This window comes from Artemia franciscana, chromosome 9 (genome assembly GCF_032884065.1).
Source record: "Artemia franciscana chromosome 9, ASM3288406v1, whole genome shotgun sequence".
Lineage (NCBI taxonomy): Eukaryota > Metazoa > Arthropoda > Branchiopoda > Anostraca > Artemiidae > Artemia > Artemia franciscana.
In genome coordinates, this window is record NC_088871.1 from 40,523,296 (window position 1) to 40,537,954 (window position 14,659).

At 35.2% G+C, this 14,659-nt stretch overlaps 1 protein-coding gene across 1 annotated transcript in view; it reads left to right on the forward strand.

Moving 5' to 3' along the window:
* Positions 1-14,659, forward strand: part of LOC136031413 (O-glucosyltransferase rumi homolog) — a gene marked incomplete in the record, with an annotated part of 141,857 nt that overhangs the window by 26,787 nt on the left and 100,411 nt on the right. The window contains 1 exon segment of the mRNA XM_065710969.1: positions 3,727-3,928. Coding sequence (XP_065567041.1) covers positions 3,727-3,928 — 202 coding nt within the window.

Consider the following 14,659-nt stretch of genomic DNA (forward strand, 5'->3'; position numbering starts at 1 on the left):
CCATGGAATCAAATGGGGAGGAAGAACGCTCCTGGACTTAGATTATGCTGATGATTTAAGCATATTAGATGAAAGTGTGAGCAAAATGAATGAATTTTTAGAGGTTTTACGAGTTCAGGGTGCTAAAATAGGCTTGAAAATTAATGTTAAGAAGACTAAGTCACTAAGGTTAGGAATAAGTGAAGATGAACAGGTGACCTTAGGTAACGAAAAGATTGATCAGGTTGGGAGCTTCAGTTACCTTGGTAGTATTATTAGTAAAGATGGTGGGAGCAGTGAAGATGTTAAAAGTAGAATAGCTAAAGCTCAGGGTGTTTTTTCACAGTTAAAAAAAGTTTGGAAGAATAGAAAGATAAGCCTACAAACCAAGATTAGAATATTGGAAGCTACAGTGATGACAGTGGTCAAATATGGCTCTGAAGCATGGACACTCCGAAAAGCAGATGAAAATTTACTAGATGTTTTCCAGAGAAATTGCCTACGGATTGTTCTGGGTACCCGGCTGACTGACCGTATTTCAAACAGTAGGTTGTACGAAAAGTGTGGTTCAATCCCGCTTTCTGGGGCTATAATGAAAGAAAGGTTGAGATGGCTAGGCCACGTTCTACGGATGAAGGATGACAGATTACCGAAGATTGTCCTTTTTGGCCAACCGTCTGGGGCTACACGGAAAGCAGGTCGTCCTTGTCTGGGTTGGGAGGATGTCATAAATAAGGATTTAAAGGAAATGGGAACTTCCTGGGAGGGTGTAAAGAGGGAGGCTTTAAATAGATTAGGTTGGAGGAGGAGCGTGCGTGGCTGTGTTGGCCTCAGGCGGCTTGGTGCTGCAGTGAGTTATTAGTAGTAGTAGTAGTATAAGTATATAAAATAATATAAATTAAATGCTATAAAAATATACAAGTATATATAAGTAAATAGTAAATATAAGTAATATAAGTAAATATATAAGTAATTTTGCTCTTATAGATTATTAAAGTAAGTCGTAATTGTGTTTAATATCCAATGGTCCTATGTCAATTTCAAATTCTTAGTCAACCTGCCTGAGACTCTAGGCAGGCGTGACTTGCTAAAAGATAACAAACAAATATTGGTCCAATAAGAGAGGCACACTTATTCCCGCCGGTTTCCTGTGCCATTTAACCAAACCCTTGGAAAACTATAGGTTCTGTACTATCTTAGCTCTATGACTATCTACCTTGGTTCTACTACAATAGGAATGGACGGATAATAGATAGATATATCTATTAACAAATGAACTAACATCATTTTTATACAATCCTAATAAGGGTTAATGCCAGGTTTGCTTCTTACTTAACTGGACTATCTATCTTAGTTTTTTCTACAATTAGCCATGAATTGATGCCCGCAACTATTCCATTTTAATTCAAATTTGAGTTTAATTCAGTTTTGACATAATTTGTGTTTTGCTCGATGATAGCCATTCAGATGCGGAGCTATTGATTAGCTGGCCTTGAGTGTGTATCCTGTTTATTGCCACTGCCACTGTTCAATCCTCCTTCTGGATTTTAGACCGTATTTAAATTTGACAAATTGTTTGGGCAAATATACTATTCTATTTCTAAATTTTTGCAATTTAGCACTAATTATAACACTGATGTTTACGGCACGCTAATATTTTATGTATATATATATATATATATATATATATATATATATATATATATATATATATATATATATATATATATATATATATATATATATATATATGTATATATATACGCCTTTTTTTTCTTCTTAGATTTAGTTAGCGTTGCCAGTCAACTTTCTCAGTTTCATGCACGATTTGATGGCGAGAGGTTAATTTAAGTTAGGTTAGGTTTTTAACCAATTTCTAAGATTTATAACATAATATAACCCAACATCAACTTTTACCATGATAGCTTGCATAAGACTGAAAAAGCTGATTCACAAAGCCAATTGAATCCAAGCAGAGAAAAGGGAATTTTGGACATTCAATGGTGAATTTTGAAATTAAGATTTCGGACATTCACAGTAACATATATATACAGATATTTTTATATATAACCGTGTATGTATAATACTTTGTAATTTTTTAACAATTATTTTTATAAGCGACTATGTTACTTGGTTCTTGAGATATTTTGAAGTTTCAAATTTTTTTTTTTTTGGTTTCAAAACGCGGCGTAAATCTCTATTTTATTTATAAAGTTTTTATGGCTCTTTGTTTTCGTGTCTCAGATACCTTAAAAAGTATTCTTAATATGAAACTTGTCTTGACTAACCGGAAAAAACATATATGCTCGTATCCCCCTCCCTTGTTAAATGTATGTTTTGCTTTTGTTTTTCCTAGTGATAGCCATTCAAATGCGGGGCAGTGGATTACCTGGCCTGAAGGTTACATCCTGTTTAACCTCCTTTCCATCCCTCTTTCTGGATATTAGCCCGCATTCTTAAGTAGCAATTTTTGGGCCAAAATTATATTTAAAATGTAATTTGGCAATAATTGCACCCCTGACATGTACAGGGTGACCGAAAAAGATGCATACCCATATTTTATTCGATAAAAAATCGATTTCTTAACGAATGTCTTTTCTGTTGCAGGAAATGAAAGGTGAACCTATGGATGATTGTTTGCAGCCATAGTTGCCCATAAATGTCTTGGAGAAACCAACAGAAGATATTCTCCCTGGAGACCTATTTTGCGACAAAATCATACCAGGGTGTAAAGATTTCGTTTCGAAAGCGTTTCCGTTGTCGCAACTTTCCACCAAAATCAACGATTGTTAGTTGGGTTACGAAGTTTAGAGAGCATGGGACTACAGTGGACTTATATTCTAAAGCCACAGGGGGAACTTTTTCAGTCAGGAAAAAGAGTGCAAAAACTGAAAAAAATGCTGCACTGAGGGACTACACTTTTTCTCACTGTTCAACTAAACGTGTTCAAATAAACGTATGAACACGTCGTAGTAAATCCCTTGTCAAATCCCGAGCTCTTGCCTGCGTCTAAGCTCTTATTTCCTAGAGCTGCGTCTTTCTGAGTCCGTCACTGCAGCAATGTTTTCTTCTGTCCTCGCACTCTTTTTCTTGCCTGAATAAGTTCCCCCTTTGGCTTTAGAACCTAAGTCCATTACAGTCCCATACTCTCTGAGCTTCGTAACCCAACTAACAATAATTGATTTTGGTGGAAACTTGCGACAATGGAAACGTTTCAAATAGTTCGAAGTTTGACTCTTTGTCACGGTTCTACCTATTAAAACAATTAAAAAATTTAGCGTAAAGAGCGAGGGATTGCAGAGGGGACAACCCATTTCATATACGGAGTAATTTTTGTTCGTTTTAAGTTTTAATGTCGCTCCTTACTTTCAGTTAAAAAAAACTAGTTTCTTTTATTTAATTCGAAACTGAATCTGTACACTCTGGTATGATTTTGTTGTAAAATAGGTCTGCAGGGAGAATATCTTCTGCTGATTGGTCCAAGACATTTTTGGGGCAACTATAGCTGCAAACGATCATCCATAGGGTTCACCTTTTACGTCCTGCACCAGAAAAGGCATTTGTTAAAAAATGGAATCTTTATCAAATAAAATATGGGTACTCATCTTTTTGGGTCACCCTGTATGACATGCTGTTATTATTTGCAGAGGACTAATTATTTACAAAAAGACGTATTTACCATAAATACAGTTATATTTATTATATTGTATACTTTATTATTATTTACTAATTGTTTTTTATTTACAGAGGTGTCCTCTATCAGATCCTTAATGGCAAGGTATACCGTGAAGAGGAGTGTATGTTCCCTTTTCGATGTTCAGGGATTGAACATTTCTTACATAAGATTTCTGCTGAATTGCCCGACACTGAGTTTGTCGTGAATACTAGAGATTGGCCTCAGGTCCCCAATTACAGGAGGGATGTTCTCCCAGTTTTCTCATTTAGCAAGGTAAAATTCAGCATTTTTAAATGTTGAACTTTCTCAACTAAATAAATTCATGTAAGACAAATCGAAGAAATTACAATGCTTAGTATGTATGTGCTAGTCTAAAATATGTCTTTTAGAAAGACTGAAGAACTTTCAACAATAGCTTTAGACCGAGGCTGGCATGCAAGCAGGGGGGCGGGGCGGGGGGTTTGAGAATTAAACTTTGTTGTCGCTCTAAATCTCGGCTTGATACGAGTTGTCCCAGAATTTCCTGTATATTAAAGAAAACAACATAAAAACTATCGAAATATATTGAGTTTACGTTTGGTTTGACATTTTCCTGTTATTTCATAGCTATTCTTTTTTTGTTGTTGATTTTGATCTTCCCTTAAGATAGGGTCCAACTGAAGTGCGTATCTACCTAAAAATCCAAAAAATAAGGTAGATTTGTTAACTTTTTTTCCAAAAGAATTGCGTAAGGATAGTTGTAGGTACTCGTATGACAGATCTAGGGCTGTAATTAGAGAAGGACTGTAGTAAGAGAGAGGTTAGGGCTATAGTGAAAGATTGGTTAATATTGCTAGTTAATGTTCTGCGGATGAAGGATGGCAGATGGCAAAGATTACTCTTTTAGGAGACCCATCTCAGCCAAACGAGAAGCAGGCTGTTGCTACTGTGATTGGATACCACAGAAGCCAAATAGAGTTGTTTCAATGAGAACATTGAAGTGACTGACGTCCCGTTTGTTTCTTCATCTTGAGATTTTTCCCTCTCTCTGTTTTAATTATGGCTGGCCGGTTCGGCTTTAGATCTTTTGTAAACTCTCGTTACCTACGAAAAATACCGTTTTGCTACAAATCTGCTGCTGCAACTTGAATCGGAAGGGCAAGCTACTTACAAAATTGGATTCCTTATTTTTGGACCTATCTAATCAACTAGACAGAATAATGATATTGTTTAGATGTTTTCTGGGAGGACGATCTAAGCTTCACTAGAAAATGAAAAATATTTCTATTTTCACATTTTTTCATGCTTTTTTAACATAATTTTTCATATTTAATTTATTTCAGCTGTTTTACGTTAAAACATGAAAACTGTAGGTCGGCACAAAATAAAAAATTTAATAAAACAAATAAAAATAAAATTTAATAGATTATTGTTGTTATTAAAATAATATATAAGTATTGATCTTGGTAAAATAACAACAATAACTAACATTAATCCTATATCTTATAGGGGTAACCTTATAAGTGTCATTCTCACACTCAGATTATTTTATATCTATAAGGAGTAAAGCTGTATACTCTGTTTTCCCTTGCAAATTGATTTTCAAATAATGTGCGAAAAGTATAAGAGTTGTCTTCGCAATTTTTATTATATTTATGATTATATTATAATAACACATAGTGAAGAAATTTGACGCTATATGTGACTATGTTATATCAACGGTATTTTGGCTTAAACGGTACATCGAACAACATGACAAAGCGTTGGTCCCACATATTTGTCGTGGGGGTGTACTTGTGGGGGTGTTGTAACTAAATAGGTGAAAACATTTCAATCTTTGCCTTTTGAAATTCCTATGATTTGCGCGAGTCAACTATTGGACAGTTGGACGAATTTCTTGTGATTCGGACATCATTTTTGCTTTGTCATCGGACAGCAATACAATGTGTGGGATCCACGTATCTGTAGTACTACATTTCAGTGTCTTCTAACTGGATGGATGGAAAGATCTGTGCCTTTTACAATTTCTATGATTTGAATGGAATCAACAAATCACTCATCTGATTATTATCTATAAGGAGTAAAGCTGTATACTTTACTCCTGTATATACAAATCACTCATCTGATTATTATCTATAAGGAGTAAAGCTGTATACTCTGTTTTCCGTTGCAAATTGATTTTCAAATAATGTGCGAAAAGTATAAGAGTTATCTTCGCAATTTTTATTATATTTATGATTATATTATAATAACACATAGTGAAGAAATTTGACGCTATATGTGACTATGTTATATCAACGGTATTTTGGCTTAAACGGTACATCGAACAACATGACAAAGCGTTGGTCCCACATATTTGTCGTGGGGGTGTACTTGTGGGGGTGTTGTAACTAAATAGGTGAAAACATTTCAATCTTTGCCTTTTGAAATTCCTATGATTTGCGCGAGTCAACTATTGGACAGTTGGACGAATTTCTTGTGATTCGGACATCATTTTTGCTTTGTCATCGGACAGCAATACAATGTGTGGGATCCACGTATCTGTAGTACTACATTTCAGTGTCTTCTAACTGGATGGACGGAAAGATCTGTGCCTTTTACAATTTCTATGATTTGAATGGAATCAACAAATCACTCATCTGATTATTATTTTTGTCTCACGAAAAAACAACCGCTACTGCTAACAACTTCCCGCAGTACCAAGCCGCCTGAGGCCCAACACAGCTACGCCCGCTCCTCCTCTATCATCCCCTATATCCTCCTCTATCTATATGTATATATATTTCTATATTTTAATACCAATAGATACACCAAAAGAATTGGATTTTCATGCTGATTTTAAATATATAAGTTTCATCAAGTTTAATCCTACTCATCAAAAGTTACGAACCTGAGAAAATTGTCTTATTTTCAAAAAAGGAGGAAACATCCCCTAAAAGTCATAAAATCTTAATGAAAATTATGCCATCAGATTCAGAGTATTAGAGAACCCTGCTGTAGAGGTTTCAAGCTCCTATCTGCAAAAATGTTGAATTTTGTATTTTTTTCGCCAGAAGAAAGATCACGGATACGTGTTTTTTTTTCGACCCAGTTGTCCTAGAATGTTGTGAAAGGGCTCATTCGTGCGGAAATGAAAAGTTCGAGTGGTCTTTTTAAGTGACCAAAAACTGGAGTGTGACTAGGCCCCCTCCAACGCTCATTTTTGCCAAAGTCACCGGGTCAAAATTTTGAGATATCCATTTTGTTCAGCATAGTCAAGAAATCTAATAACTATGTCTTTGCGGACGACGTAATCCCCCAAAGTCCCCGGGGAAGGGCTACAAGTTATGAGCTTTGCCCATTGTTTACATAAAGTATTGGTTATTGGGAAGTATACAGACATTTTCGGAGGGAGGGGGTATTTTTTGGTGGTGGTCGGGGGGAGAGGGTTAGGTAGGAGGATCTTTCTACGGAGGAATTTTTCATAAAGGAAGAGAATTTTCCATGAAAGAGGTGCCGGATTTCCCAGTATTATTTAAAAAACGATCAGAAATTAAATTAAAAGAAACAAAACAAGTTTTTCCAACTGAGTAAGGAGTAACATTTAAACTTAAAACGAACAGAAATTATAACGTATATGAGGGGGTTCGCCCCCTCGCTCTTTACGCTAAAGGTTTACGCTAAAGGTTACGTAATAATGGGGGGTCGGGGGAGAGGGTTAAGTGGGAGGATCTTTCCATGGGGGAAGAGAGTTTTCCGTGAAGGGGGCACCAGATTTCCCTGCACTATTTAAAAAACGATCAGAAATCAAATTAAAAAAAAAGTTTTTTCAACTGAAAATAAGGAGCAACATTTAAACTTAAAACGAACAGAAATTATTACGAATATGAGGAGGTTTACCCCGTCGTCAATACCTCGCTCTTTGCGCTAAAGTTTTTTTGTACTTTCAAAAGAGCTATTTATTCTAATTAAACGGGCTTTGTGATTCAGGGGTCATTCATAAAGAATTGGAACAAAATTCAAACTTTATTGTAAAGGGTGGGGTATTGACGAGGGGCAAACCCCCTCATATACGTAATAATTTCTGTTCGTTTTAAACTTTAATGTTGCTCCTTACTTTCAGTTGAAAAAACTGGTTTTATATATATATATATATATATATATATATATATATATATATATATATATATATATATATATATATATATATATATATATATATATATATATATATATATATATATATATGTAAAAGCCAAAAATTGTCGGAGACCTGTAATACAACTTTAGGTAATTTTTTGTTGAAAACACATTTTCTGCATTCTATGTATGAAAATTTTTTTCTGAAAATTTGGACATCCTAAAGCGATTAATACGTTGAAAGATCTGATAAAAATATTCCTACGATAGTAAAGTGATATCAGGGGAAGGTGACAGCAGGACAATGTTAAAAATTATCAAACAAGAAATCCACCAAACGTAAAAATGGTCAATAAAGAATTAACATAAATTAGAAAAATATGATTATCAAAAATTCCATGTCCAAAATGTTACTTGAATTATAAAGATGGCATTTAGAAGGATCTAATATAGAATGGGGCTAGTTCTAATGCCACCTAGAATATCACCGTTTCCTGAAGAAAAATGACAGATACACATAAAAGAATATAAATAGACTTAAAAGCAAGCCACATCTTAGTAACAGAAATATTTACAAACAAAGACATAACAACTAAATTACCAATAACCACCACAAAAAAAGATATAAAAAAGCACGTGCGACCGGTGGCTATTACATTTTTTTTAAACAAATAGCTAATCAAACTTACAAAAGAATTAAATAAATAAAAAATAAATAAATTGCGTAACCAAAATAAAACTGTAACCAATCTCTATTCCATAACTATGGAGTAGTCCAATCTCTACCCCATATCTCAATCCATAACTTTGTACTAATTGAACAACAATTTCTATGCTAGTGGCTTACTGTTGGGCATTGCAACGAGACGTCCCTAAAGCAAAATACAGAAGAGAAAAAAAAATCATAGATTTACATTGACATTGGGATTGCAATATAAATATATAAGTTCATTCTGTTGATAAAAATTTTTTCTTTTATATAATACAATCAAACTACAGAATTATTGAGTTTAGAACCCTCTGATTTTATTTCTATTATCTTATCCTTGTTCTAATTATAACTATACAAAGGTTTTGATGTTACAAACAAAAAGTTTTTTTTTGTTGGTCAGATTATATTCTGAGGAAAATAGCGGCAAAGGAGAAGTTTATTGCCATCAACAATGACAAAACTATTCTCAAGTGAAGGCCAAAGCTGAGGTTGCTGCTAGTAAAGGTGATAGCAGGACAGTTTGTCGCATTACAAAAGAAATCACAGGAGGTTTCAAAAAGCCTGCTACTGCGATTGAGAGTAAAGAAGAAACCGATAATAGATGGAAAAAGTATTTCCACGGAATATTAAACTTTGCATCTCCTACAGACCCTGCAACCCCCCACCCCTCAGATAATTGAAGCCTTTTCTGATTGGATATAAGTACAGAGCCAATTAGTTTGCATGTAGTAGAGATAGTACTACGTAAACTAAAGAATGGAAAAGCAGCTGGCATCGATCGTATTATTATTGTTATTATTATTATTATTGTTATTATTATTATTATTATTATTATTATTATTATTATTATTATTATTATTATTATTTATCGGAAAACCCGTCATATAAGAAAAGTAAAAGACGGAACAATAACCGAAGGTAAAAAAAATAAAAAGAGAAGAAATATCCACTGAGTGCAAAGCCAAACACTTAAAAAAAGACAACAAAAAATTCTTAACCTCTTTCAAACTGCATGATATAAGGTGATGACACAGACATACAAAAATACCAAGTTTTGAACAATACAGAGAAAAGAGATAGAGAAAAAAGGAAAACGAACAAACAACAACAACATAAAAAAAGAGGCAGAGACTACTGAAATAGTACAGAATACCATTCCTGGGCAGTCATATTCACTATTTTATTGTGTTTAGCTATCACTCTGGCTACTGCAATGTTCGGGTCAGCAAGAATACATCCTGAACTAATGAAATACGGTGATGGAATGCTAGTTGAGCCGTTACACCAAGTGTTAGTGTAGATGTAAGACACTGAGGATATTCCTACGGATTGGAAGAAAGGGGTTATAATGAAACTATTTAAGAAAGCCAGAGCTACTGATTGCAACAATTGGCGAGGTCTGATCACCCTACAGTCTGCAGGAAGAAAAGTCCTCTGGCGAGTACTTATGAATCGCATCCAGACAAAAGTTGACGCCATACTCAGAGATGAACAGCATGGCTTCCGACTAAGTTGGTCATGTGTTGACTTGACATTCAGTTTTAGAATACTTATTGAAAAATCAAATGAATGGCAGACTATAATCATGATGACTTTAATCGGTTTACTGAAGGCTTTTGACTCAATCCATAGAGATTCACTGGAGGGAAATACTGCGCTACTATGGCTTCCCTGATAAAATTACCAGAATTATAATGGCATTATGCAATGAACAAATGTGTGCTGTTTGGACTGATGATGGGGACTTGACTAAGGGGCTCAAAGTCAACTCAGGCGTTCGATAGGGGTTCATTATGTCCCCTGTGCTGTTAACAATTCTCATTGACTTCATCCTACGGGCGTGCAATTTCATAGGTGGCATCTAGTTGAATGAAAGCAGTACTTTATTTGATGCATAGTCTTCAGGCGATATAACAACGATTAGGTTTGGCAATAAGCACCCAAAAGACGAAAGCCATGTGCAATAATATGAATAAACTACCTGCTATGCCGCTGACAGTTAAAGCAAAAGAAATTGAAGAGGTAGAGATGTTCAGATATTTTGGGAGTCTAGTCAGCACCAATGGAAGTTCCGATGATAAAATTGCTACGTGTATTGTGTGCGCGGGAGGAGCCTTTAATAAGTTAAGAAACGTTTGGAGAAGTGCCACTTTCTGTTTGAAGTTGAAATTGAGGCTCCTACATTGTAATGTCCTGTCAGTTATGTACGGTTCTGGACGCTGACAAAATAGCTAGAGAAAAGAATCCAAAGTTCGGAAATAATTTTCTTAGATGGATTTTGAGAATCAACTGGACAGACAAAATTACCAACTCATTCATTAGAGAGAAGACTAAACAACCACTCGTTGTGGATAAAGTTATAAACAGTCGGTGGTGATATTGGGTACACATAGTTAGAATGGGCAGCAATTACCTGCCTTATTATGTTTGGTGTTGGACTTCTCCAGGAGTTCGACGGCGTGGACGACAGAAGGCTACACTTCAGAGATGCCTAGAAGAAGACAAAGATAGCGATGGACTTTGGGAGTTGACAGCCAACGGTGTCAGAGATTTTCATTATATTCATTATTCCTATAAGAATAAAACCACAAAACAATGTTTATATATAGTCTTACATATTTTGGTGGGGGAGCAAGATCCGATTCCCGAGAATATTCTCTTTAGCTTTGCTATTGTTGTAATCTGAAAAAGATGAAGAATTTGTCGGGGGTTCGGTACCATTGGTTTCCTGGAAACAACTGTGAAAAGGATAATCATTTAGGTTTGTAATTACATTAATAAAGAAGTAAAAGAAAGAATAGAAATTTAAAGTACCAAGGATAGTGAAAATAATATCTGATTGTTTTAACTGGTTATTTGGAAACTTTATGTATATCACAAAAAAGAAAAAAAAGAAGGAAGATCGGAAATTCGATTTTTAGTATTTTTCTTTTTGGTATTAGTGAACGCTAAATTAAAAAAGAAACAGCAACAAAGAAAGATGGGTACTAACTCAGCAAAAAATAAGCTAAAAACATATAGAACCAGTTTATGAAGGTGAATCAACAGCATTATTAATATTTGAATTTTTCACGGGTGAAAAGCGTTGTCATATTAAAATGATTAGTTTTGCTTACTTATTTTCACAATTCAACCTGGCTACTCCGGCGAAAATGTTTTACTGGACTAAAACCTATAATTTTGAAAGAACAAAAATAAAAATCTTGGAGAATCGCAGAGGGATTGAGGGGGGGGGGAATGAATGGTGTATTATAATGTCCTTGTGCCTCAAGTTTGTTTTTCGGGAGGGCAGAGGATCTGTGTTTATGTCACATCGTGTATTTACGAATGCTGGGTTCCATGGCCTTCTTTGGCTCATAATATATTGTTATTATTTTACATCTTCCGATTTTAATTGCAAAAAATAGTCTAATGTGGACTTTGCAGCTCAACTTAGGGAAAGTGACTGCTCATTTCATCTGACAGGTTGTTTCAATCTTTCTAAGGATTTGCTTTATCATCCAGCGCAATTAACGCAAGATTTTATAAATTATCTTAAGGCCAATTCTGAAGGCTCTTCAAAAATACAAGCATAAATTTAATTAAGTGCTTGAACCTGAATCTTAGCTACACGTAAATATAACTATAGAAGTAAATGGCCTTATTTTTGTTTTTAAATATCCCTGGATTGTCCTTGGCTTGCAAATGTGTAGGCTGAACCAATGTGTGATATATTATTGCAAGTTTTCGAGTGTTTTAGAGCCATTTGATGTATGTTCGCTTTTGGTCAAGTTAAATATGATGAGTAGAACCACGGGAGGATCCAAAAGTTTGGTCAGCGGGGGGGGGTCTAAGACTGAAGTATTTTTAACGGGTTTACTTAAGTATGTATCAATCTGTAAAAAAAGGATGGAAAAGTCAACAATAGTCATTACCATTAACCAAATACGCAAAATAAGGCATTGAATTTGCAATTTTTCTATATTCGTATTGTCAAAAAGTGAAAATTTTGATAAAGAACGAGTTAACTGTGATTTTAATAGTAATGGAACGTTAATAGTTAATTGATTCAAGAATCTGAGAAACCGACCCGGTATTTTTTATAATCGGTATCAGTATCGGAAATATTTTCTCAATTTATCAAAACCATTCCACCGTTTTCTAGTTTCTTGTTTCTGGTTTCTTCTAGTTAGTTTCTTCGAACAAAGATTAATAACATGTTCGATGTTTTTAAATATGTAAGTATTAGGATAGATAAAAAAGAGGAAACTCAAAATGTAACCAAATTTGAGTAGGAAAGAAAAAATCAGGAATATGTATTTTTTTTTCTGATAAAGGAATAAAAGATACTTCTTTTGTAGACAAAAGAAGAACTAAATAAAAACGTAGATTTTTCAAATAAACGTGAAGAGTAATTAAACTTAAAGCAATCCACAATTAATACTTGTTGGAGGACCATGATTTCTTCAGATGGCTCGCTTCTCCCCGAGCTGCAAGTGAGATTATCCAAACCGTCCTCTGTCATGGGCAGACTGAACCGTCACCTCTGGCGAAAACCGAACATCATTCGTACAACGAAACTACGGATCTTGAACGCCCTAGACGGCTGTGTAATTTTTTACGGAGCTGAGACATGGCAAGCATCAGCTGCAACCCTCAAGGAAATCGAAGTGTTTCAGTCGAAGAGCCAGAGGAGGATTGAGGGCCTACGATGGTCCGACTTCGTCAGCAATGAGAAGCTTCTGCAGCTCACAAAGCAGTCTCAGTTTTCGACTCAAGCATCCGAGAGAACCTTACGATGATTCGGGCACCTGCTTCAAATGTCATTGTATCTACCCACAAAGACTATCTACGACTTCGATCCTATCAAAGCCAGTTGGAAGCGACCTCGCGGCCGACCGAAGAAACGTTGGTCCGACAGCCTGTCCGAGTTCCTGACGATGGCAAAAATCAGACCGGGCGAAGTGCAAATACTCGTAATGGACCGAAGTGGATGGAGGAGGCAGACGTCACTCCCTACGCCGAGCAGTGCCCGGCAGGAGACATAAGTCAAGTCAAGTAAAGGTTATCACTCCCCTCAGCTCCTCCATTAAGTGTAGATGTAACATCTTGATAATCTAACACTATCAGTTTGGCTAAGAATCGGACTCTGACACCATCATGGGTTAGGACTGTAGCGGCGATCGGAATCGAATTAGGTTTCGACATCGTACTTTCTCTCGAATTTACAATTTTTTTGCAGTAAAGATACCTCTGGAGTTGCTCAGCACTCCAGCACCATCCTGAATAAAGTGCAGTTATTACAAGACTTCAACTCATGGAAAATCGTTCTTTTTTTTTTAACGATTTTTCGTCGATTTTTTAGTCGATTTTTCATTTGGTTATAATAATAGATAGCCTGAAGCTACTTGTAATTTGTATATGACCCAAACCATAACAAATTCCTCCATGGAAAGATCCTCCCATGTATCCCCCTCCTTGACCCTCCTTCACCAGAAAAAATCCTCCGTGAAAACGTCTGTATACTTCCCAATAACCAATACTATATGTAAATTAAATAAAAAAAAAAGTTTTTTTTACACGTAAGTAAGGAGCGACATTAAAACTTAAAACGAACAGAAATTACTCCGTATATGAAAGGGGTTGTCCCCTCTTCAGCGCCTCGCTCTTTACGCTAAAGTTTGACTCTATTTAAGTTTGAGTTGTTTTGTCACAACTACTTTTTAAAACAATAAAAAAAACTTTAGCGGAAAGAGCGAGGCGTTGCGGAGGGGACAACCCTTTTCATATACAGAGTAATTTCTCTTCGTTTTAAGTTTTAATGTCGCTCCTTACTTGCAGTTAAAAATATATTTTTTTTTTAAATTTAATTTCTGAACGTTTTTGAATTAATAAATGTTTTGATTTTGCCTCACCGCACATGAATAATAAAACGAAATTTGCATATTAATTTTTTTTTGGCTAAATTGCTTTCTCGTAGTTGATTATGTTAAAAGAAGGGCTGGGGGATGAGGCCTAGTTGCCCTCCAATTTTTGGCTACTTAAAAATGCAACTAGATTTTTTTTTTTTTTACAAACGTTTTTGTTAGAAATAAACATACGTATCTTACGAATTAACTTACGTAACAAAATCCTATATTTGTGTATTTCTATTACGTATATGAGGGGGTGTGCCGCCTTGTCAATACCTCACTCATTACACGAAAGCTTAAATT